This window comes from Schistocerca cancellata, chromosome 7 (assembly GCF_023864275.1).
Source record: "Schistocerca cancellata isolate TAMUIC-IGC-003103 chromosome 7, iqSchCanc2.1, whole genome shotgun sequence".
Taxonomy (NCBI): domain Eukaryota; kingdom Metazoa; phylum Arthropoda; class Insecta; order Orthoptera; family Acrididae; genus Schistocerca; species Schistocerca cancellata.
Genome location: NC_064632.1, coordinates 180,153,688 through 180,180,323, shown reverse-complemented (window position 1 = coordinate 180,180,323; position 26,636 = coordinate 180,153,688). Strand labels below are relative to the sequence as shown.

At 44.1% G+C, this 26,636-nt stretch overlaps 1 protein-coding gene across 1 annotated transcript in view; it reads right to left on the bottom strand.

Annotated features, from left to right (window-relative positions):
* LOC126091882 (calbindin-32) overlaps positions 1–24,096 on the bottom strand; it is a 695,369-nt gene extending 671,273 nt beyond the window's left edge. Inside the window, exon 1 of the mRNA XM_049907165.1 lies at positions 23,910–24,096. Coding sequence (XP_049763122.1) covers positions 23,910–24,078 — 169 coding nt within the window. The 5' untranslated portion in view covers positions 24,079–24,096. The remainder of the gene's footprint in view (positions 1–23,909) is intronic.
* Between the last annotated feature and the right edge of the window lie 2,540 nt (positions 24,097–26,636).

Sequence of the window (26,636 nt, the reverse complement as noted above, 5' to 3'; positions counted from 1 at the left end):
GTGCTGGAGGGAAATGACGCCATCAATCCTGCAGGACTGTCCATAAATCCGTAAGAGTACGAGGGGGTGGCAATCTCTTCTGAACAGAGCGTTGCAAGGCACCCCAGATGTGCTCAATAATGTTCATGTTTGGGGAATTTGGTGGCCAGCGGAAGTGTTTAAACTCAGAAGAGTATTCCTGGAGTCACTCTGTAGCAATTAAGGACGTGTGGGGTGTCGCATTGTCCTGCTGGAATTGCCCAAGGCCGACGGAATGCACAGCTGACATGAATGGATGCAGGTGATCAGAGCGGATGCTCACGTACGTGTCACCTGTCAGAGTCGTATCTAGACGTATCAGGGATCCCATATCACTCCAACTGCACACGCCCAACACCATTTCAGAGCCCCCACCAGCTAGAACAGTCCCCTGCTGACATGCAAGGTCCATGGATAGATGAGATTGTCTCCATAGCCGTACACGTCCATCCGCTCGATATAATTTGAAACGAGACTCGTCCGACCAGGCAAAATGTTTCCAGGCATCAACAGTCCAGTGTCGGTGTTGACGGGCCCAGGCGAGTCGTAAATCTTTGTGTGGTGGAGTGATCAAGGGTATACGAGCTGGCCTTCGGCCCCAAAAGCCCATATTGATGATTTTTCGTTGAATGGTTCCCATGCTGGCACTTGTTGACGGTCCAGCACTGAAGTCTGCAGCAATCCGCGGAAGCGTTTCACCACTGTCAAGTTGAACTATTCTGTCCAGTCGTCGTTGATCCCGTTCTTGCAGGATCTTTTCCCGACCGCAGCGATGTCGGAGATTTGATGTTTTACCGGATTCCTGATATTCACGGTACAGTCGTGAAATGGTCGTATGGGAAAATTCCCATTTCATCTCTTCCTCGGATATGCTGTGTCCCATCGCTCGCTTCCCGACTGTGACACTATGTTCAAACTCACTTAAATCTTGATAACCTGCCATTGTAGCAGCAGTGACTGATCTGTCAACTGTGCCAGACACTTGTTATCTTATATAGGCCGTATTCAGCCTGGCATGCTTTTAGCCTACCCTCCTGGCGCGCGCGACTCTCTTCAACAATACCTAGCGCCATACGCTAGGGGATGAGAACATGGGTTGTTATGTAAAATATGCTTGTTGTGACCTATTCTACCAGCCCTTTCATTCTCTACATTGATTTGAGAAACACCGTGTTGTGAAAAGATATGGTCCAATAACATTCACTTTCTCATCGCTCCAGGGCTCACTTTCACCGTCTCTTGGACGTATCTGCAGGACTCAGCACGGGCTGGGATCCGGAGTGTGCGAGACAACTGTAGCGTGGTAGCAGCATTAGCAGTGCTGGGATCGTATCTGTATTTGAATACGAATGTCTATATCAGTTTCTTTGGCGCTTCAGTATAGATACATAGAGACTTTATGTTATAAACTAATTTCGGCTTATTTGGGGACTGGGACAAACATTTCAGCGGTGTACATTGTACTACTGTATATTCTCCAAAACTGTGCGGCCCAGTTGTCAGCGTGTTTGGAAAAACAGTTGTATGATGTGCTACGCGTTGGCAATCCGCACCGGATACCGACCTGTCATAGCGGGTCACAGCGTGTAACCGCCAATTACAAGCTCGCTCCGATAAAATGAATAGCGGAAAATAAACGAAATTTCAGACTGGGCAACGCTTGTTAACGCTCTTTCAGCGGCTCCCTCAGTCCGGCTATAATGAACAAAAGAAGTAAAAAAAAAGCAGTAAAATGTACCACAGTGCGCTGTCGCCGGCCTGTGGGGTGACGGGCGGTGACCCGTGGCGAGCTACTGTGTATGGCCGGGAGTTGCGATGCTCGGCTGGGGAGCGCCGAACGCCTGTGACGTTCGTCGCGGGCAGCCTTGGCACGTGTCGTACTAATTCTCTCGTGAGATAAACGCGACGCGCGGTCGATCCCAGCACTGCTAATGCTGCTGCCACGCTACAGTTGTCTCGCACACTCCGGATCCCACCCCGCGCTGAGTCCTGCAGGTACATCCAGTAGAGGGTGGAAGTGAGCCCTGGAGCGTTGAGAAAGTGAATGTTATTGGACCATTTCTTTCCACAATTAACACAATGTATCTGAAATCAATGTAGAGAATGAAAGGGCTGGTAGAATAGGTCATAACAAGCATATTTTCCATAACAAACTTAGCGTACGGTGCTAGGTGTTGTTGAACAGAGTCGCGCAAACCAGGGTTTAGGCTGAAAGCATGCCATCCGATCCGTCTAGGTAGCAGGTTTGCGGGGCAACGTTTTCAATGTACGAGGGTGGGTCAAATGAAAACCTTAAATATTTTTTAAATATTATTTATTGTGGGGAAATGGTACAAAGCTGTATCACTTTTCAACACAATCTCCTCCATGCTCAATGCAAGTCCTCCAGCGTTTACAGAGTGCATAAATTCCTTTAGAAAAAAATTCTTTCGGCAGTCCGCGCAACTACTCATGCACCACGTGGCGTACCTCTTCATCAGAACGAAACTTCTTTCCCCTCATTGCATCTCTGAGTGGCCCAAACATATGGAAATCACTTGGGGCAAGGTCTGGTGAGTATGGTGGATGAGGAAGACACTCAAAATGCAGGTCTGTGATTGTTGCAACTGTTGTACGGGCCTTATATTGTCATGTTGCAAAAGGACACCTGCTGACATCACGTCGCTTTGATTTGATTGCAGGCCGGCAACAATTTTTTGGGAGATCTGTGTATGATGCGCTGGTGACAGTGGTCCCTCTAGGCATGCAAGGCTCCAAAATCACTCCTTTTTCGTCCCAAAAGAGAGTCAGCATAACCTTCCCTGCTGATGATTCTGTTCGAAACTTCTTTGGTTTTGGTGATGAGGAATGGCGCCATTTGTTGCTCGCTCTCTTCGTTTCCGATTGGTGGAAGTGAACCGAGATTTCGTCCCCAGTAACTATTCTTGCAAGGAAGCCATGACGTTCTCATTCAAAGCGCCGAAGAAGTTCTTCACCAGCATCAACACGTCGTTCTCCGACTTCAGGAGTCACCTGCCGCGGCATCCATCTTTCAGACACTCTGTGAAACTGGAGCACATCATGCACAATGTTGTGTGCTGACCTATGGCTAATCTGTAAACATGCTGCAATGTCCTTCAGTGTCACTCAGCGGTTTTCCTTCACTATGGCTTCAACTACTGCAGTGTTCTGTGGAGTCACAACCCGTTGTGCCTGACCTGGACGAGGAGCATCTTCCACTGACGTCACACCATTTGCAAACTTCCTATTCCATTCGTAGACTTGCTGCTGTGACAAACATGCATCACCATACTGAACCTTCATTCGTCGATGAATTTCAATAGGTTTCACACCTTCACTACGCAAAAACCGAATAACAGAACGCTGTTATTCCCTGGTGCAAGTCGCAAGTGGGGCGGCCATCTTTATACTGATGCTGCGAAAGTATGTGTGCATCTTAAATATGTTGCCACCTACAGGCAATTCTGCACTCTGTTTGTAGCAACGGCCCGAAATTTCGATTTGTTATTACAAATTTAAGGTTTTCATTTGACTCACCCTCGTGCATGTGACATCAATGTAAATGAGAAGTCTGGGTGAAATTTTAAAATCTTTATTTGAAAGCAGTCGCAAGAAGTGCTCCGAATGACGGGCCTCCTGCTTGACTGCACGCCGTGCAACGGCGATGGAATGACTGTCACACTCTTTCAAACACTCCTGGCAAATTCCATCGGAGGCTGCCATACTGCGCGCTGTCAGCTCTTCATCAGTCTCAATGAGTGTTTCAGAGACAAAAGACTTCAGAAGTAAAAAATTAATGGGCGTCAAGTCGGAGGAACGTGTAGGCCATGCCACTGGTCCACCGCGCCCGATTTAGTTCTCATCAAAGGCTTCATCTAAATGTATGTGCGAAGTGCGCAGGTGCACCATTTTATTGGTATCAAATTCGCTGTCGCACGTTGAGTGAAACATGTTCCAACAACTCTTGCAGACTTCCTCGTAAAAAGATTAAGTATTCGTTTGCGTTCAGTTGCCAGGGGAACGTGTATGAACCGATCATAGCATCGCCTACCAAGCCGGCCCAAACTGTTGACAGCGAAGCGATCTTGGTGACCACGAATCAAGGCGGCTTGAGGATTCTCCCGTTCCCACCAGTGTTGGTTGTGGTTGTTGAACATATCCTCTCGCGTAAAGGATGCTTCATCCGTAAAAAGTGCATGGTTCGGAAAATCTGGCTGAATGGCACACCTTGCAAAAACCACTGGCAGAATTCATTTCGACGTCGAAAATCGTATGGGTTAACGGCGTGATCTTTCTAAATATGGTAGGGATGCAAATCATTTTCACGCCACAGACGTCAACTTTTGGAATGGCTTACACCCATTTCCCGCCCAGAACGCCGTGAGCTTGTTGACGATGTGTCTTCCAGCAATGCTATTGTCTCCTGTTTAAGCCCTAGTGTACGCCCTGTACCTTGATGACAGGCACTCGCACCGGCAAACAACAGATTTCTAACCAGGTCTTAAATGGACATGTGCTATTGTGAGAATGTGATATGGCCAGGTGGACGGTAGAAAATGTGGGTGAACCTGCACTCGACGATTCGGTAACAGCCGAACGTACATATGTCGGACAGAGTGTTTATTTCCATCTGCCGCCCCGTAAACACAGTTCATATAACCCCTTTCCTCCCACGAATAGCGCTCTATATCCTGTCCGGTCCATACAGTAACAAACACAAGAGTGTCCTCGTTTGATGACACACTGACGCAGTGTGAACCAGACTCCACAGTGTGCACTGGTGCTGACTTTTATGCAACACCTATCAAAAAGGCATTCGCAAAGCCAAACAACGCGTTGACGTCTCAGTAAGAGGTGAAAACCCCGTAGTGATGTCCAGCCGAGAATATCCACAACTGTGTCGACTGCAACGTTTGGAGATAAAGGTCATCAAACTTTAACCCGACTTCTTTACCTTTTGTCACAAAATATTTAAACCTTTGCCATACAGACCTGCTGCGATGACGGCTCGGGCAGCATGTTGTCTGCCTACCCTTTTGGCGGCGTGCGACGCTTTTCAACGACGCCTGGCATAGTACGCTGGGGAATGCGGACATGGGTTACTACGTGAAATATGCTTGTTATGGCCATCTCTACCAGCCCTCTCATTTTCTACGTTCGTTTCACAAATTATTAATAAATGAACCGGTGTAATGATGCGGTGAATCCTCGAGATACGTCCAAGAGAGGGAGAATGTGAGCTCTGGAGTGTTGATAAAGGGAGAGTTACCGGACCATCAATATATATAAATGACTATATATAAATGACCTGGTGTAATGGTAGGCTGAGTCGTCGAGATGCGTCAAGGAGAGGGCGAAAGTGAGGCCTAGAGCACTGAGAAAGGGGTTGTTATTGGACCTTACTTTCCACTACGTGTGTAAATGACCTGTTGTGATGATTTGGTGGTTATGGACCGTATCATCAATGATTTTCTGACACTCGAAAGGGGTTAATAAATTGCGTAATATAAGGAACGGTCAAAAAGTTTCCGTTCGAAGGCCACACACTCCAGGAACGGTATGCGAATCAGTCAGAATAGCCGTGAGTATTGAGGCAATCAACCCACCAGCGCTCCAAGTTGAAGATCCCAGTTTGGTAAAACACCGTCTCGTGCTGCGTGAAGAGGTCCGTAACTGCCTTCTGCACATCCTTCTTCTAGGCCCCTGTTTAAAGGTTCAAGGCGCGATACTGTCATGGAAAGTGATCAAGGATATAGATCGGGTGCTTGAGTGCCTACCACTTGAATTGACGTAACTTCTGCATTACGACATTTGCGAGATGGCGACGTGCGTTACCATGAAACAGCAGCACCTCTTGACGCAGAATACCACAACTTTGGTTTTCGACAGATTTACTGCCCATAGACAGTCTTTATTCGTCGATGGATGTCTAACGGTGTTTGTCCTTCGGTGGCAAAGAAAGGGGTAACATCACCTTGGTCCTGTATGGACAAATTTGGAATTAACGTCACCACAGTTCACGTTTCCATAGTTAAATCAGAGACACGAATACTACACTAACATTTGCCTATGTGTCAGTGCTTATATGCCAACATCGTACTCGCACTACGTTGCATATATGCTGCAGCAACGGAAACTTACTGATCGCCCCTTATATTAATAGAATTTGTTTGTTTCAGTATGAACATGTGATGCTGTTATACCGTATTTTATTTCTTATGTCTGATGTTCCTCATGTGAGGCATGGCGGTGGCGGAAGGTCCAGTTTCCACGTCCAGACGAAAAGGCCATCGTCAGACCTCTGTGGTCGCGTCTACTATACAACGGACCAACAAGACCATGATAACGCAATAAAAATCCTGAAATTATTTATTGCTTCCAATAAGAAGAAAGCTTAAGCTCTCGACGATCTGCGAAACTAGTGAAAAACATCTTCGGAACAATAGTGGTATGCATCTGGCATTCAAGTTACACTATGTGATCAAAAGTATTCGAACACCTGGCTGAAAATGACTTACAAGTTCTTGTCGCCCTCCATCCGTAATGCTGAAATTCAGTATGGTGTTGGCCCACCCATAGCCTTGATGACAGCTTCCACTCTCGCAGGCATACGTTCAATCATGTGCTGGAAGCTTTCGTGTGGAATGGAAGCCCATTCTACACGGAGTGCTGTACTGAGGAGAGGCCTGGCAGAAATCGGCGTTCCAAAACATCCCAAAGGTGTTCTATAGGATTCAGGCCAGGACTCTGTCCAGGTCAGTCCATTACAGGCATGTTATTGTTGTGTAACCACTCCGCCACAGCCGCGCATTATGAACAGGTGCTCCATCGTGTTGAAAGATGCAATAGACATCCCTGAATTGCTCTTCAACAGTGGGAAGCAAGAAGGTGTTTAAAACATCAATGTAGGCCTGTGCTGTGATAGTGACACACAAAACAACAAGGGGTACGAGCTGCCTCCATGAAAACCACGACCACCCCATTTTGCTTTTGGCATTACACACGCTGGCAGATGACTTTCACCGTTTTATTGGCAGAACACTTAGAAAATGTAACAGACCTACTAAGGAGACTGCCTACACTACACTTGTCCGTCCTCTTTTAGAATATTGCTGCGCGGTGTGGGATCCTTACCAGATATGAATGACGGAGTACCTCAAAAAAGTTCAAAGAAAGGCAGCACATGTTGTATCATCGCGAAATGTGGGAGAGAGTGTCACAGAAATAAAACAGGATTTGGGCTGGAAATCATAAAAGGAAAGGCGTTTTTCGTTGCGACGGAATCTTCTCACGAAATTCCAATCACCACCTTTATCCTCCGAATGCGAAAATATTTTGTTGACACCGATCTACATAGGGAGGAACAATCACCACTATAAAATAAGGGAAATCAGAGCTCGTACGGAGAGCTATACGAGATTGGAATAATAGAGAATTGTGAAGGGCGGTCGATGAATCCTCTGCCAGGCACTTAAATGTGATTTGCAGAGTATCCATGTAGATGTAGATGTAGATTCGCCATACCCATACCCTGCCATCGGATCGGCACATTGTGTACAGTGATTCGTCACTCCACACAACGTTCTTCCACTGTTCAATCGTCCAATGTTTACGCTCCTTACATCAAGCGAGACGTCGTTTGGCATTTACCGGCGTGATGTGTGGCTCATGAGCAGCCGCTCGACCATGAAATCCAAATTTTCTCACCTCCCTCCTAACTATCATCGTACTTGCAGTGGATCCTGATGCAGTTTGGAATTCCTGTGTGATAGTCTGGATAGATGTCTGCCTATCATACATTATGACCCTCCTCAAACCTCGGCGGTCTCTGTCAGTCAACAGACAAGGTCGACCTGTACGCTTTTGTGCTGTACGTGTCCCTTCACGTTTCCACTTCACTATCAAATCCGAAACAGTGGACCTATGGACGTTTAGGAGTGCGGAAATCTCCCGTACCGACATATGACTCAAGTGACACCCAATTACCTGACCACGTTTGAAATCCGTGAGTTCCGCGGAACGCCCCATTCTGATCTCTGGTGACGTCTAATGGCTAATGAGGTCGCTGATATGGAGTAAATGGCAGTAGGTGGCAGCACAATGCACCTGATATGGAAAACCTATGTTTTTGGGAGGTTTCCGGTACTTTTTTTCACATAGTGTACTTATTACAAAAGCAAAAGCTCGTAAACATCAGTGTAACGTATCCTGGAGTGGTGTACTAAGACGCCCATGCCACTGTACTGCTACAAGATAAATCCTAAGAATATAGAAATTGGAACCAAAAAGGACTTATATTTACTACCTAATAACATACAAGATGGTAGAAAACATATAAGAAACCTGTAACGTATAGCGCAAGAAAGGTGTCTAGATAAAATTAAAAAAATCTGAGATGACGGTAACAGATGAACTAGTAATAAATCTCGTAACAGAAAAAAAGACCAGTCAAACACTTTAGGTTCCAGAGAGAAATTATAATATAAAACTTGAATTAAAAACCTGTTTGGAAAGAAACATCTGATAAAACGATAAAGGCTCAAAACTAATATGGACTACACACAGATGAAAAATATGTGTCACTCAAAACAAAATTAAAGCATTGCAAGACGGTGGTTCAGTCACAGGCAACACACCAAAGTGAAATTCTTTAAAGTTCCTCAGAGAAACGGGATCGACAAAATCATCAAAGCAGAGAGAAGAATAGCTAGAAAATGTATGTTTCAAATCCATGAAGAAGGAGAACTATGAAAGACAAAGCAAAATGAAGCGCTGTACAGGGAAATGGAGTCTACTACAAATACAGTCCATAAGAATACGATTTTTTTGTTTGCCCACATCATGGGGACACCAGAAACCAGATTAACAAGAAGAGTTATAAACTCTGGAATGTGAAATAAATAGAATGGATCAAGAAACTTAGTGAAGATATGGAACAACTAGAAATAAGCTAGGATGATTTATAAGACAGAACAGAATATCTCAACGAATTAAGAAACAAGAAAATAAGATTTGAATCGAAAATAGAAAAACGAGACACAGTGAAAAGAGTATTTACTATTGAGGAGAGACAGGAAAGGTCATTTATACGCTTTGGTGTGAATATGACAAACTTCCCAGGTAACATAAAATGTAGCACGTCAGAAACACATATTTCGAGGTCGTAGATGGAGAAAAGAAAGGAAAGAAAGAAGAAGGAAGAGATAATTTGCTGTGTCCAAGGAAAACTTTAAAACAAATGTTGTAAAAAATTCAAAGTAATTGGAGTTTGAGTGGATAACATAGAGCATCAACAGTGGATTTCGGGAACATAGTTCTTTTGCTGATCTGTCAGAAAATGCACATATCAAAACGTCGTAAAAGAAGCAAGACGAGAAAATATTAAAAACATTTGAGATAAAATAAAACAATATTTCTTTTGCAATCATTGACAACCTCAACTTAAACTGTTAAAAGTATATAATAACTGACACTTCAGTATAAATATTCGAAAGCATAATACCTGTCCTCAAAAAGTACTTCCATGTTTCTATAAACAAGAGAAAATGAAATTCGAATATATATCCATAAGGGTCTATTTAAAATAGGCTCACAAATATTGGTAATCATGCACAGAGGAGTTACAAAGTACTATGTACATGCTTTATATTTATTTTTCAGCAATAAGATAAGTAAAGCAAATAAACAGCCGGTATCAAAGAAACAGCAAATATTTTTATACTGTGAAAGCTAATAAAGACCTGCGTAATCTGTATGAAAGTAACCTTAGGGAGCTACATGTACCGTTTAATATTTTTGTTAATTTTGATAATATTTACATTCTCTGAGGAGCAAGCACAATTCAGTTCCATCGTTGGTGGAAATTCAGCGCTTGGTGCGTAAATATTTTCAAATTCGTAACTACGTTTGTCAACCGTATTATTGTCCTTCCTCGCCTCGCTGCCATAAAAAAAGCAAATCGGGAAATGCAGAAAACTGCACTACGAGTAAAGGTGAGAATTTACTGAATATCTTCTTCTGCTTTTATGTCTAATCTTTTCTCGTGGCGAAAGACTTTTCGTTGGTTTTACGCTTGGACATTTACGCATGTTTTATTGGTGAGGTGGGACATTTGTAACACAATGGCCTCACGTTCGGGATTTGAGAATATTTATTCCTTTCCTCATTTTCAGAAGTCTTCCCCAGAAATACAAATGCAATGTACGTCCCCATGTTTGATCTATCTAATACACTGATAAACAATATACGTGTATATATGTTTTGATGTTAACTACTATGAGGTGTTCTACATGCTGATTTCAAATACGGAAACCGTTTTGCACTACCACGTCGCGTTTTAACGACACAGAAAGAAACAACCATGAAATCTGACGGGAAGGAAGGTTTCACAGTACAACTGAAGGAAATATATCCGAAACCTGTCAATTTGTAGTTATATCACAAGAAAAAAAAATTTTTGTCATTAGTTATTCGATTTTCTGTCTGCCCGTCCGTTCGTTAAGTGCCCTGTTTCTGAGCAATGGGTAAACGCATTAAGCAAATCAAGTTGACATCTATGTCACATGCTACGGTCTACAGTCCCTTGGTGGTGTAAAAAATTGAGGCTTCTAAGTCAACGCATTCAAAAGATACGCCCCTTTATGTTACGTATTTTGACACTCGTAGACTCACTCATCAATAGGTGATTTTCCGTTGACAAAGAATCAAGAAATTTGGCAGAAGGCAAATTTTCACAGAACAGGTAAAATAAAAATTCCGATAATGTTTAGTTTTTAACTATACCGGTACCACAGGAAGAAATATTTCTTTATTACCCGACTTTAAAATTGAAATTTTGATACTAATGTCGACAATAGGGCAAACATTCTCGGTTCCTAGTCGCACCTGGCCAATTTTTCTTTTCTTTTTTTTATCCTAGATCATTACTTGTCCTAGTTTTGGAGTTGATCTCAGAAGGAACTCGCTTATTTCTTCATTGTTTACGAGTGACTGGTGGAATATATTGTAGCGCTTATGATGACATGAGGGAGGTGGGGGGAGCTGTATTTACTGAGTTGTGAACAGTTGAATGTGTGGTGTCACCGCCAAACACCACACTTGACAGGTGGTAGCCTTTAAATCGGCCGCGGTCCGTTAGTATACGTCGGACCCGCGTGTCGCCACTATCAGTGATTGCAGACCGAGCGCCGCCACACGGCAGGTCTAGTCTAGAGAGACTTCCTAGCACTCGCCCCAGTTGTACAGCCGACTTTGCTAGCGATGGTTCACTGCCTACATACGCTCTCATTTGCAGAGACGACAGTTTAGCATAGCCTTCAGCTACGTCATTTGCTACGACCTAGCAAGGCGCCATATTCAGTTTCTATATGTCTTTTGAACAGATAATATTGTGAATCATGTACCGTCAAGAGCGACGTTCATCATTAATGGATTAAAGTTAAGTATCAAACTAGCTACGTCCGCTTTCTGAATACTCATTCCTTGTCATGTTCCAGACCTCACGTCAGTATGGTTCTTCCCTCCTCACGCCAGCCTGCGTGAGCTAAGACGCGTGAACTTCGGCCTCCTCTCGTAACACGGTGTTGGCTCTTCTGCCAACACAACAGAGTGCACTAGGTTCGTACTGAGGCAGAGATTCCGTGTGTCCAGCGTACTTTAATCTGTCGATTCCATATCTAGCGCACTGCTCCTTGAGTCTGTCCTTCCTTTCTTCCTGTTGAGAGTTTCATAAAACGAGGAAGTATAGAAGTCGTATAGTAGGTCTCCTCCTATTCGTAGCGTGGTCTTTTCAGTAGACGCCGCATTCTTCGTTTGACTGGGTGACATTACCCATGCATGCATTCCATATTGAAGTATAGGGCGAACGCGTATGTTATACATTAACACTGACACTACTTTTTGCTATGACACTGGCTAGCAAACGAAGCGTTTTCTTAGTTAGCGCCGAAGCGAAACTAGACAAAGTAAGTGGCCATCGTTGTTCGGTATTTAGTTTCGGAAGCAGGAGGAATTCAGCATCGGGCGCAATGACTGCAGGCACGAGACACATGTGAGCAACCTTCTAATTACTACAGTTGGAAGATTTCGGAGTTCGATGGGTAGCTGTGCTGACTTTAGAGGCGACCCTGACTACTTTGTAGTAAGTGTTGCTCTGCGAGGTGCCTTATACGTTTGAGTAGATTTTGTTCACTCCAATATGTGAATTTTTGTCAGATAAATTTCAGTAATCTGAGTACGTTTCTGACACTGGCGCGCGGGGTAGCCGTGCGGTCTGTGGTGCCTTGTCACGGTCCGCGCGGCTCCCCCCGTCGGAGGTTCGAGTCCTCCCTCGGGTATGGGAGTGTGTGTTGTCCTTAGCGTAAGTTAGTTTAAGCTAGATTAAGTAGTGCTTAAGCTTAGGGACCGATGACCTCTGCAGTTTGGTCCGGTAAGACCTCCACAAATTTCCAAAGTTTCTGAATCTTGGTTCACAAATGGATTGCGGATTAGCTCCTAGTATTCCGATGCTGTTATCCCATAAGCTGCTCATACAAATGCCTTATGGGTAGTTTTGACTTCATGGCTAGTTAACCGTCTCTTAGGTACAATATGATGATCTGTGCCATTGCTTCTGATGTTATATGATTATAAGAGTTAACTACTGGAGAGGAAAGCGTCTCATTTCTTTTCCCTCTCCCACTTTCCCCGCACGCGAGAACTGTACACATAGTAGCGATCCCATATGGACAGTGATCATCATTTGATACTGTGTTGTATATAGGTCAGTGCTCGTTAAACTTAACCAACTTTGTTTCACGAGGAAGTCTTGTGCACAGTGCAATAAGTTGCGATTGTGAGTGTTGGTTAGTTCAGCGTTGTGCATAGTTGTGAGTGCATTACGCAGGAGCTCAGTGAATTCGAACTTGGGCAAATTTTTGGTCCTAGTGTGGTTGGTTCTTCTGCATCCAAGATAGCCGTATTGTTTTGATACCCATCATCCTAAGCAAAACAAATTACTACACTGACGGAAAAAATCGCAACAGAAAAAATAATTAATGTAGACTACTGAAATTTAAGGATTACATTCATCTAGACAACGTATTTAAGTGATTGAGATCACAAGTTAATTTACGCGCGAGATAAGCCATTGGAATGTGAAATGCTGCTACATTAATAACCTGTGTAACCGCTAGACTGTTGTATGCTAGCATGCAAACGCGCGTTCATTGTCATACAGATGCCGAATGTCAGCTTCTGCGATGGAGCTCCATGCCTGTAGCATTTGGTGAGTCAATACAGGGGCGATTAATGCTGTTCGTGGATGATGCTGAAGCTACCGTCCGATGATGTCCCACATGTGCTCGGTTGGGGACAGAACTGGTGATCGGACAGGCGAAGGCAACTTCTGTAGAATATGCAGGGTTACAAAAGCGGTGTGTGGGCGAGCGTTATCCAGTTGGAAAACACCCTGTTGGAATGCTGTTCATGAAAGGCAGCACAACTGGTCGAATCACAAGACTGACGTACAAATTTGCAGTCAGAGTACGTGGTACAACCACGAAAGTACTCCTGGTGCCATACGGAATCGCATACCAGGTGTATGCCCAGTATGTTTAACATGGAGTCAGGTCGGTTGCGTGGCCTCAGCTGGTACCCTTACTACAATGTGCTCTCGTTTGACAACACTGAAGTCGCAAATGGCCTTGGCCGTAACCGTGGTTTGGGGTCAGTGGAATGCACAGGGCGTGTGGCTCGGAGTTGACCTAGAAGTACCCGCTTTGTAACAGTTCGTTGTATTGCGAAATGCTGTTCAAATTGCTGCTGCAGATGCAGTAGGATGCGCCAGAGCCTAACGCCCCACACGTTGGTCTTCCCACCCGGTACTGACACGTGGCAGTCCGCAACCTGGTCTCCTTGCGACCATCGATTCTCGTGACCGCCGCTGCCAGCACTCATGCACTGTGGCTACATTCCTGCCAAGCCTTCCTGCAGCATCGCACAAGGAACATCCAGCTCGTCGTAACCTTATTACACGACCTCGTTCAAGCTCAGTGAGATGCTGATAATGGCCTTAAAGACATACTTGACTTACATCAACGCCAAGTCCAACCTCAAAGATAACTAACGCTCCGGCGTTACAACGCGTATTTAAAGAAAACCTGATTTGTATCCTCATAGTTGCGCCACTAGCGCCACTCTTATGTGACTGGCGCGAAATAGACGTCGTTTTTCAGATGTAGAAACACGCCTACCAACTTTCATTTATGTCGCACAACTCATTTTTGGTGCAGCGATTTTTTTCCGTCAGTGTATATCTAATGTGGATTAAGAATGTTATTTCTGTAATTATTACATTTCTCTCTGTAATCAGTTAACAGAACATAGTAGATGCCAACACTTGCTAATGCAGCGATCCCTCTCTCCTTCTCAACTCAAATATACAGAGTGGTCAAAAAAATGTATCCACTGTTTAAAAGTCCATAACTTGCAAGCTAATTGACGGATTTGTCTCATTTTTGGTGAAAGTGTAGCTTTAAGTCCAGCTTAAAGATATCACTGTAGGTGTTCGAAATGGTCACCATTAAAATCCACACACAAACGATGCCGCCGAACTGCAGCACGAACTATTAACTGCAACGTGTTCAGTTGGATATTTGCACATGAATGTAGAATGGATTTTCGAAGTTCATCCAATGTGCGTGGCTTTTGTCGATAAACGACGTCCTTTAGTGTTCCCCACAGGCAAAAGTCCAGAGGAGTTAGGTCTGGGGAACGTGGTGGATACTCTACAGCACCTCTACGGCCTATCCATCTTCCTGGTAGATTTTCGTCGAGATACGCCCTAACACGATTTTGGTAGTGGGCTGGTGCACCATCTTGTTGAAATTAAACCCTTCCGTCTCCATACAAGTTTCAGATGGCAGGCAAAATGGATGTTTGAAGCTTCTGAGGTACACCTCACAGGTAACTGTGCCGTCAAAGAAGAATGGCCCAATCAAGCCCCGGTAAGACAACCCACACCTCCCATTTACTTCTGGAAAATTCACGGCTTTGTCTACATGGACGTTCGGATTTTCAGCGGCCCAGTAGATGCAATTGTGGCTATTTACTGCACCATTGAGTTTGAACTGTGCCTCATCAGACCACACATTCTACAAACTCTTCATAGTTGCCCAACATATTCTACGATTTGGGTCGTCCTCGTTCATTGCGTGTAGCAATCGTGGGATGTAGCACTTCCACTTTGCTGTCTTCAAAATTCGCCGAACACTGGAGCGACTCACTCCAGTTTCACGGGCACACTGTCTCACAGACTTCTGTGGTGAGCGAGTGAATTGTTGTAACATACGAAGGGAGTTAGCTGGACTTGTTACTGTTACAGGTCGTCCAGATCGTTGTTTGTGTACATCTTTAACACAGCCACCGGCCGTTGGTGGCCGAGTGGTTCTAGGCGCTTCAGTCTGGAACCGCGCGACCGCTACGGTCGCAGGTTCGAATCCTGCCTCGGGCGTGGATGTATATGACGTCCTTAGGTTATTAGGTTTAAGTAGTTCTAAGTTCTAGGGAACTGATGACCTGAGATGTTAAGTCCCATAGTGCTCAGAGCCATTTGAACCATTTTTTTTTCACACAGCCTTTGGCTTCAAATTTGTCTCGAATGCGACGAATCGTTAAACGTGTCGGTGGCTCTGTTTGATACTCACTTCGCCATTGCCGTTGAACCTCATTAATGTTTTCGTACTTAAAATACAACTTCCAAACTGACTTCCTTTCATCGAATGTAAGCCTTGCGCCAGCCATGTATACTCGAGTAACACGGTGCAACTAAGAACAAAACACTGATTATCTGGCGACTGTCATCTGAGAAAACAAAACAACGCAATACAACGCTTGTGTGGCAATTGCCGGAACTACAAACTATTACACTACCAAAGATGAGACAACTCCGTCAATTAGTTTGTCTGTTATGTACTTTTGAACAGTGGATACATTTTTTGGACCCTAGGTGATGTTCATCATTTACAGCTGTTGACAGTGTGTCACCGGCGACAACAGTCGCAGTAATGTAATCCAGTTCGGCAACGACTTCCTGTTCTGACAATCCTTTTAGCCGTAAACTGACAGAGGTACATGGTCTAACCTAGAGAGGACACTTCGAGGAATACTGTCAGACTGGCCGTGTACGCACTCAGCGGTTCACGACTGGAGACACTACACGTTCTGTGGAATGCCACTGAGGATACAGTGCAATAGAGATGTGGCTGCACGTAGCGATTACATTTGATCAAGTGAGTCTCGACAAAGAGGCTTTTTTTATATACATGGGTTCGACAAAAATACGATAGCACCGCAAGAAATGCATGCTTGTATATAAATGAAGATGACTGCCAAGCCAGCAGGTTGCTTTGTTATATTTGACCACTAATGGCACCTGTACAGTGTTTTAGATAGTTTGCGAGTGTCAGTCGTTGTCAGTAATGTGTTGTGTACAGTTTTGAGTGTATTATGTAGACGCTTAGTGAATTCGAGTTTGAGAAAATTGTTGGTGCCCATATGGTAGCTGAAGTGTATTATATTCCTACAGGCACTTTATCGAACATTTATACCTTATACGGGAAACGCGGGAAAGGATCATCCGCTTAGTCACAACACAGGTGAAAGTGAATCGATCATGAGGATGAGAGGAAGAGAGCTGAGAAAGTCACTACAGAAATGAACGTCGCATTCGCGAACTCAGTGAGTACAAAAATATTACAGGTCGGAACATCACGGAGAAATGGAGTTCCAAAATCACTCACCACTGATAGAAATGCCTGTAACAAGAAAACTTGATGCTGAAGCCATAAATTCTAGGCTGTGGCAGAATGTCTTTTGTTGGATGAGTTTAGTTTCATACGATTCCCAATGTCTGACTGAGTCAAAGAATGGCACATTTGGGACAAATTGTAATATTGCATGGGCCCCATGGTTTCTGTCATTATTGTTAAGGATTACTTCACCATTTTGGTTGATCAAGTCCTTCGCATAATACTGTGCTTGTTCCCCAAAGGTGACGCTGTGTTCCAGGACACACAGCTTGCATCGGTCAGGACTGTTTTCGTGAACACAAAGGTGCCTCGTGACGTCTCCTCTGGCCTGGTCAACAATCTCCTAGTACTGAGACTCCGTGGTCTACTTCAGAGAGAAGGGTGCATGATCACGAGGTACCTCCATAATCGTTATCTGGACCTACCTCCATCTTGCAGGACGAGTGGTGTGACAAACCCTTGACAACCACAAAGGACCTATATTTATCCATTCCGTGACAAGTGGAACTGTTTTGAAAGCGTTCTTCTACACTGTAGTACGGATGGTAATGTACTGTGTTTTGGTGTTTACATATTTTTGTCCACCGCAATGTTTTTCCAAAATTGGTCAACCGAAAGCAAATATGTTGCTGTTGTTGTTGTTGTGGTCTTCCGTCCAAAGACTGGTTTGATGTAGCTCTCCATGCTACTCTATCCTGTGCAAGCCTCTTCTTTTCCGAGTAACTACCGCAACCTACATCCTTCTGAATCTGATTACTGCATCCATCTCTTTGTCTCCTTCTACTATTTTTACCCCCCCCCCCCCCACATTTCCCTCCAGTACTAAACTGGTGATCCGTTGATGCCTCAGAATGTCTCCTACAACCGATCCCTTCTTTTAGTCATGTTGTACAACAAATTTCTCTTCTTCTCAGTTCTGTTCAGTACCTCCTCATTAGTTAGGTGATCTGCCCATTTAATATCAGCATTCTTCTATAGTACCACATTTCAAAAGCTTCTATTCGCTTCTTGTCTAAACCGGTTTCCGTCGATGTTCCACACATGGCTAAACTCCATACACATACTTTCCGAATCCATGATGGGATTTACACTAAAATACACACAAACAAACAACTACAAATACACAAAAAATAGATAAAGTATCTTTCATCGTTTTTTGTGGAAGATTGAAAGATGGTATTCATATTCTGAGAGATTGATGCTGTGTAGAAAATCAATGTGGGAAGCTTCACTTATGTAGGAAATCTATCAGCAACAAATAGCGTACGCGGGAATACTGTCAATAAAGAGAGACGGCGCTGAGAATCCTTCGCAGCTATTGGAAACGGAGCGAGCGAGAGTGCGCCCACACACACACACACACACACACACACACACACACACACACACACACACACACACTACAGCAGGGCGGGTATAGGCACCGGCTGTGTGTAGCCAGCCACCCCCGGCTCCCCCAGCGTCAACACGGGGCGACGAACGCCGTAGCGCGGCGTGCCAAATAAGCAGCGCCGCCCCGCCTCCGCCCCCACCCTACCACCGCCTCCACCGCTGTGTGGGTAGCGTCTGACGCTCACCTCCCACGCGCAACAGTATGCAATCCTGGCTCAGAACCGCCTCACCACCTGAATTCACAGCCCGCCGGTTTATTTTACCAACAGTGATTACTTCGTCTCAGGGGAAGTGTGGATCGCCACTGCTTGCACTCGTATGGACACACGCTACAGGAGATGGCGGAAAGAGATGGGAAGAAGAGTTGATAAAATGGTTCATCCCAAAGGGTGTTTGTTGTTTTACCTTTTTATGAAGTCGTACATGTAAACCACAATTGGATAGGAATATCATTTTCATGATTCAAAGATAAATAAACGGGATAATCTTATCCGTTATGTGATACTGTATGTAGGACACGTTAATAGACATCAATAAAGTTTAATTACAAATAACTGCGACCAATCATGTATCAATTATTTCTTCGCCTCCAGTATGTAGTTTTCGATCCTTTTCAAGCTCATCTTCGGAAGGGCCATGCAGAAATCGCATATTTATTTTCGGAGCGTGATGATGGGTACAGGCTCTATGACAAGACGACATGAAACATTTTAATGTTCTGCAATGGAGATAGCTACGTGGCGAGTTGTGCGAAACCAAAAATTTGTTTACTTACTGCAGGATTATGCGCAGTATTGTCGTTAATACCCAGTTGGCAGTGTCAAATTCATCGACTATTAGCCGTACAGTTCTTCACTATTCACAGTAAACACTGAGTGTCACTATAAATCCGCCAGAGTCCAGACTTTATTGGAGAAAACTTCTCAGTTTTAAGGTTTTCTTATTGAAAATCACTCTATCAATTTACTGGGGTTGGTAGTGTGCCGATGCTACTTCAGCGTAATATCGCATTACCAGCACCGGCGAATCGAATGTAAAAACAACTACCGTCGATGGAAAGTATCAACAAACATTTTGTCTCTAACAAAATTTGTTCCTTAAGGCGTTATCACCGTCCCTAGGCATTTGACGCAAGGACTTTCAAACACCTGTATACATACAAGGTGTTGGTTTTCACGTGAAACAACTAAATATCTGGAAAACGAAGCACCGCACGAAAACAAAACAAAAAATGCTCTATGTGAAAAGTTAATATTATTAAAGCGGAAATCTGTCTGTGCTACAACTGGACATCTCTTAACTAACCCCCTGCGTGGGAGGGATCAACTTCGTATTTTCAAATGGAAACCCCCTCAATTTTTATTGTATATTGAGATTCTACGCCGCAGATACGTACTGTTTACCCATACCATTCCTTTCCATTCGTGGTAGATGGAGCTGTAACCGACAATTATCAAGTGTTACTGCTTTTTCAATTAAGAGCCGATCTATTTCATACTACATTTCATTTACGATGTAAATTTAGCACTTCGTATTCTAGCGGTGGATATGTATGTTCGGAATTTACTTCTCTCTGACCAAGGAGCGGTTCTATATCGTCGAGGAATTGAACAGGTGTAAAACTTGCGAGGATTTTTCACAGAAACAACTACTGTTGTGATTTAATTGTGTGCGTAGCAGTGAAAGCTTCTTTATCAAATGGCTCTGAGCACTATGGGACTTAACATCGGAGGTCATCAGTCCCCTAGAACTTATAACTACATAAACCTAAGTAACCTAAGGACATCACACATATACATGCCCGAGGCATGATTCGAACCTGCGACCGTAGCAGTCGCGCGGTTCCAGACTGAAAGGCCTAGAACCGCTCGGCCACAGAGGCCGACTTCTGTATCCACAGTGATAAAATGTAACCGTAGGTGAGAAACTGAACATAGCCCGGATATTTGTTTATAGTTATTCCTGAGACTTCATATACATGATGTTCATTTTTTACTTCTTTGTGTACAACGTTTCAAGTAGTATGATTGGGGACATGAGCGAAGGGCTTGTTTGCTTCAATAACACGTGAGAAAATCACGGAGAATTGACCGTACGAAAACCAATTGACACGCCGGCAACACGCAGCGTCTGGCCTTGCGCTTTCCTTACATAAGCTCACCCGCAACTGTACACGTTTAAAGCGTAATGGTAAACTGTTACGAATAAGCGGGATTCGGGGTATAAAAAACCACTCACTTGTGCCATTTCCCTTTAGAATTACCGCTCGTGTGATGTTACGTTGGAGAGAAGTAACTTAAAGCCTCTGTGAATGAAGTGTTCTGAGGAGTGAGACAAAGCATGACGCTCTCGATAGGTCTATAAGAGCTACATCGCGCCTGTCATCAGAGAGAATTCCAAAGAATATGTCGAAGCTACATTTTCTCGGGACGCAGCAAGACTCCCCTTACGGTCTTCCTTAGAAGCCTGGTATCATGTAGTCCTCAGTTCTGGTGTATTCAGAAAGACTAGACCATGTTGTAAGCATTTTATTTGTAAACAAAACGAAATAAAAATCCAATGAGTGGGCACACAATTATAAAGCAAAAAATCCGTTTTTCCTAGAAATGTATATAAATAAAAACTTTCAAGAGAAGCAAAGAAATTTCTTTAAGTTTTTAATGCACAAAGCGAAATCAGTAAATCTATATGTCCTAGCCAAGTAAATTCGCTGTCAGTTTCTGTACGTAAAGTTACACTGATGAGCCAGAACATGATGACCACCTAATAACCGGTATGTCCACTTTGGGCACGGATAACAGCGGTGACGCGTCTTGGGATGGAAGGAATGAGTCATTGGTACCTCACTGGAGGCTGTTGGCACCATATCTGCACACACAAGTCACCTAATTCCCGTAAATTCCGGGGAGCGAGGCGATGAGTTCTGATGCCACGTCCAATCACATCCCGTCCTTGGAATATGAAAATATTTTCTTGGCATCCACCTACATAGATACGATGACTGTAATTACATTACAGAAATCGGAGCTCGCTTGGAAAGATCCAAGTGTTATTTTTCCCCAAGCACTGTTCGAGAGTGGAAAGGTAGAGAAATAGTCTGAAGGTGGTTCGATGCGCCTTCTGTCAGTCACTTAAACACGAATTGCTGAGTAGACGTGTAGGTGTAGATGTAGATCTCCAACCGGTTAAGGAAATGTTGTTATGCTAACAAGATGAAGCACTCCTAAATTATGGAGAAACTGTGACAAACTTCCAAAATGCAAACATTGATGAATGGGTTGGCAGACGGGGTACTATTGATAGGCCTGCGGGACCCCCGTATAAAACACCCACGGATTTTTCAGTGCGTCGTATATTAAAAATTAAATTTATTCCGTCAAGATTTGTGATTTTGACCATTTGAAGGAACGAACGGAATCAGAATTAGAAAATCTACACTCCCGGAAGATTTCTGACGCATTTTGTAAGATATTGTTGAAAAAAAGCAATGTTTGGTTAGAACTGCGTGGAAGCCACTTTGAGCAACGTTTGGAGGTACATTGAACTGTACATGTACTTCTGTGTCAATAACAAATTTGTATTTCCCTTTTTTTAGCAACTGACATATGGCCCAACCTGTACAGTCGTAGTAACAAATTTTAGAAGAAACAGCCAGTGCCTAAATTCTCGGCGGAAGCGACTCGCTTTCGAGCCAGCTGAGGTTTAGGTTTCGGTCTACTGCTTTCCACACTAAATTAATTGTAATCAGAATGTTCATGTTGGCCGAGCATATTACAATAGATGAATTACACGTAAGATACGTGTAAGAAGATTCACAAGTTGTGCTGGCGTGTAGTGAGGCAGACTGCTGAAGTATATCATTCCACAATGTCACCTGCTTTGTGGAAACCAGAGTAGTTAATGTGCTGAAGTCGCAGTATTAACCCTAGCAATACTAACACATGTTGAATAACGCTCATTACCAGGGAAGGGTAGGGTAGGGAGGCGCGGGAAAGTACGGGAGTAATCCCAAAAGTAAGGTCTCCCATTTTTTAATAAGTACATAGACCTGTTTATTTCCACAATGGTTTACATCAGTTTACAGCTTGAACATTTAGCTATTTTTCGACATAACTGCCATTTCTGTCGATGCATTTTTGTAGACGCTGTGGCAGTTTTTGTACGCCCATGTCATACCAGCTCGCCGCCATGCTGTTCAGAGAGTTATGAACCTCTTCTTTCACCTCGTCGTCGGAGCTGAATCGCTTTCCGGCCAAATGTTCTTCTAACCTAGGGAACAGGTGATAGTCAGTGGGCGCCAAGTCAGGACTATAGGGTGGAAGGGTGATTATGTTCGACTGAAACTGTTGCAGGAGAGCAACAGTTTGACGAGCGATGTGTAGGCGAGAGTTGTAATGGAGAATGTGTACGCCCTTGCTCAACATTCTTCTTTTTCAGTTCCGAATTGCCCGTTTGAGATTTTTCAGAGGCTCACAGTACCTGTCAGCGTTAATTGTGGTCCCAGCTATTCAGCTCCGACTACAGGGTGAAGGAAGAGGTTCATAACTTCTCGAACAGCATGACGGCGAGCTAGTATGACATGGGCATACAAAAACTGCCACAGCTTCTATAAAAATGCATCGACAGAAATGGTGATCACGTCGAAAAATAGCTAAATATTCAAGCTGTAAACTGATGTAAACCATTGCAGAAATAAAGAGGTCTATGTACTTATAAAAAAAATAGGAGACCTTACTTTTGGGATTACCCTCGTACTTTACGCCTAGTATTGAACAGTTTCAAAAAATTCATTAAGTGTTATTGATTTATTTCAGCTACATGTTTTTTTAAAGAGGTACTGATGTCTAAGTAATGACCTGAACCTCAAAACAGTGTATGACATTCACTGTGAAAGTGACATCTAGTACTAAGACATAAATTTTTGGGTTAAGTCTCAGTGAAAAATTGAAAAGATTTATGGAATCTGGAAGAAGAATTCATTAAAAACAATATTATTTTCAGAATTTTACAATTTAAATTAACATCTTAGATTACAATATTTTCAAAAGGTGAGCATAAAGTACCGCCCCCCCCCCCCATCTTAGCATTGGTAGGGTTCAGGGGTTGCTATCGTTAGTAATCTGTAACTCCACTTAGTTTTCTGGAATCATAACTGAGAAGGCAGTAATGTATTAGAACTCTGATCTAAAATGCGAATCTTGCAGGGAAGGCTATAAAGACGATTGCTTGAGTTAGAAGCGCGAGTTATGCAATTCTGTAACGGAGTAATTCACAATTGTTTGACTGATTACTGCACGAGATTAATAAATGATGGTCATTCTTTATGATGAGATAACTCAAAATTCTCGTCTTAATTGATATTTCACATTGATTCTGATTCATGTTATGCCAATATTTATATCATCTGTTGATGATTGTTGGCTTGCGGTAAAGAGCAACAGAGCCTGCAGAAACTTCGGTGACGATTTTTAATTCATTCATTCATAACTGCCAACTAACGGGACGACAATTACTACATTCACTAGCTGATCAGTAAGAGCCCATTGCACTACGCTGAACTCTGTAGCAGCCAATGAAAGTAACTCGCTTTTTTACCTTGAAACAAAAAGTAAATGTCTCGGAATCGCTTAACTTCTAAGGTTTTTTCAGATATATGAAGTAATAAGTGAAGAATTGTTGTAGTGCGGTGAGAGCGAGGTGCCGGCGACTTACCGTCTTTGTCGTAGTGGCTCCAGACTTCCATGAACTGGTTGGCGGACAGCTTCTTGAGCTCCCGGCTGTCGGGGTCGCGGAACTGCCTCATGAAGTTGGTGGCGCGCTCCAGGTTGAGCTTCTTGGCTTTGGCAGCGGCGGCGGCTGCGGCGGCGTCTGACGCGCTCATGGCGGAGGGCGCGGTCGTCTGCGGAGCACGGAGAGACACAGGGCGGGTCAGCGCGGGACGTTCGTCTCAGACGCCGTGAGCGCTAAGTGCGAGTCATAAAGTTGGTCGAATAAATTAATTTAAAAGCTCTCGGGTTTTCGGCCCGTAACGCCTCAGCATAGTGTCAGTTAGCAATCGTTTTGTTTCTCAAGCAGAATTTGACACAGCTTCATAATTTCCAGGGAATTTTCGATGAAGTGCAAATGGCTCTGAGCACTATGGGACTCAACATCTTAGGTCATAAGTCCCCTAGAACTTAGAACTACTTAAACCTAACTAACCTAAAGACATCACACACACCCATGCCCGAGGCAGGATTCGAACCTGCGACCGTAGCAGTCCCGCGGTTCCGGACTGCAGTGCCAGAACCGCTAGACCACCGCGGCCGGCCGATGAAGTGCCCTTTAATCTAAATGTTCAATGCCAGTGACCTCATAACGTAACTACTGTACTCAATGGGATACGATACGATGATGATGTGGATGATATGTGGGTTGGGCGCAACGTAGATGTAACCACAAGGAAATATAAATGGCATCCTAAGAACACACACACGCAAACACACAAAAAGCTACGAAGACCACAAAGAGGACATTGTTACACCTTGGTACACTTTTAGAACACTTCGCTTATACCCAGCCCTGTAAAAGAAGATTAACATACACTACTGGCCATTAAAATTACTACATCAAGAAGAAATGCAGATGATAAACGGGTATTCATTGGACAAGTATATTATATTAGAACTGACATGCGACAACATTTGCACGCAATTTGGGTGCATAGATCCTGCGAAATCAGTACCAAGAACAACCACCTCTGGCCGTAATAACGGCATTGATACGCCTGGGCATTGAGTCAAACAGAGCTTGGATTGCGTGTACAGGTACAGCTGCCCATGCAGCTTCAACACGGTACCACAGTTCATCGAGAGTAGTGACTGGAGTATTGTGACGAGCCAGTCGCTCGACCACCATTGACCAGACGTTATCATTGGTGAGAGATCTGGAGAATGTGCTGGCCAGGGCAGCAGTCGTACATTTTCTGTATCCAGAAAAGACCGTATAGGACTTGGAGCATGCGGAAATGTAGGGTTTCGCAGGGATCGAATGAAGGGTAGAACCACGGGTCGTAACACATCTCAAATGTAACGTCGTCTGTTCAAAGTGCCGTCAATGCGAACAGGACGTGTGACCAATGGCACCCCTTACCAGGACGCCGGGTGATACGTCAGTATAGCGATGACGAATACACGCTTCCAATGTGCGTTCACCGCGATGTCGCCAAACACGGATACGACCATCATGATGCTGTAAACAGAACCTGGATTCATCCCAAAAAAGGACGTTTTGCCATTCGTGCACCCAGGTTCGTCGTTCAGTACACCATCCCAGGCGCTCCTGTCTGTGATGCAGCGTCAAGGGTAACCACAGACATGGTCTCCAAGCTGACAGTCCATGCTGATGAAACTGTCGTCGAACTCTTCGTGCAAATGGTTGTTGTCCTGAAAACGTCCCCATCTGTTGACTCAGGGATCGATACGTTGCTGCACGATCCGTTGCAGCCATGCGGATAAGATGCCTGTCATCTCGACTGCTAGTGATACGAGGCCGTTTGGATCCAGCACGGCGTTCCATATTACCCTCATGAACCCACCGATTCCACATTCTGCTAACAGTCATTGGATCTCGACCAACGCGAACAGCAATGTTGCGATACGATAAACCACAATCGCGATAGGTTACAATCCGATCTTTATCAAAGTCGGAAACGTGATGGTACGCATTTCTCCTCCTTACACGAGGCATCACAATAACGTTTCACCAGGCAACTGCTGTTCGTGTATGAGAAATCGGTTGGAAACTTTCCTTATGTCAGCACGTTGTAGGTGTCGCCAACGGCGCCAACCTTGTGTGAATGCTCTGAAAAGCTAATCATTTGCATATCACAGCGTCTTCTTCCTGTCGGCTATATTTCGCGTTTGTAGCACGTCATCTTCGTGGTGTAGTAATTTTAATGGCCAGTAGTGTACATCCTTAAGACAAAAAAGAAAGAAAGAGAAAGACGACACACTACGAAGGAATTATCCGAATCGGACGGAAATCGGTAGATGCGATGTAAATGTACAGACAAACAAATGATTGCAATTTGGGATAAACTGGATGATTTATTCAAGAGAAAGAGGTCAAAAAACTTAAAAAGTCAATAATGTGTTGCTCCACCTCTGGACTTTCCGCAAGCAGTTCTTCGGCATGGCACCGATTGATAAATTTGTTCGATGTCCTTCTGAGGACAATAGATCGTCAAAATTCCGTGTTGGTTGGAGGGTCCTGCCGATAAGGCACCATAACCTCTCAATTGGAAGAGATCCGGCGACCTTGCTGGCTAACGTTGGGTTTGGCAAGCATGGGCTCCTCTTCAGTGGTATTCTTGGCTTAGTTCGATGCAGGACTCATTACTAAAGACAGTTCTACTCCAATCAATGAGACTCCAGGCCTAAGACGTATCTGGAGACAGCA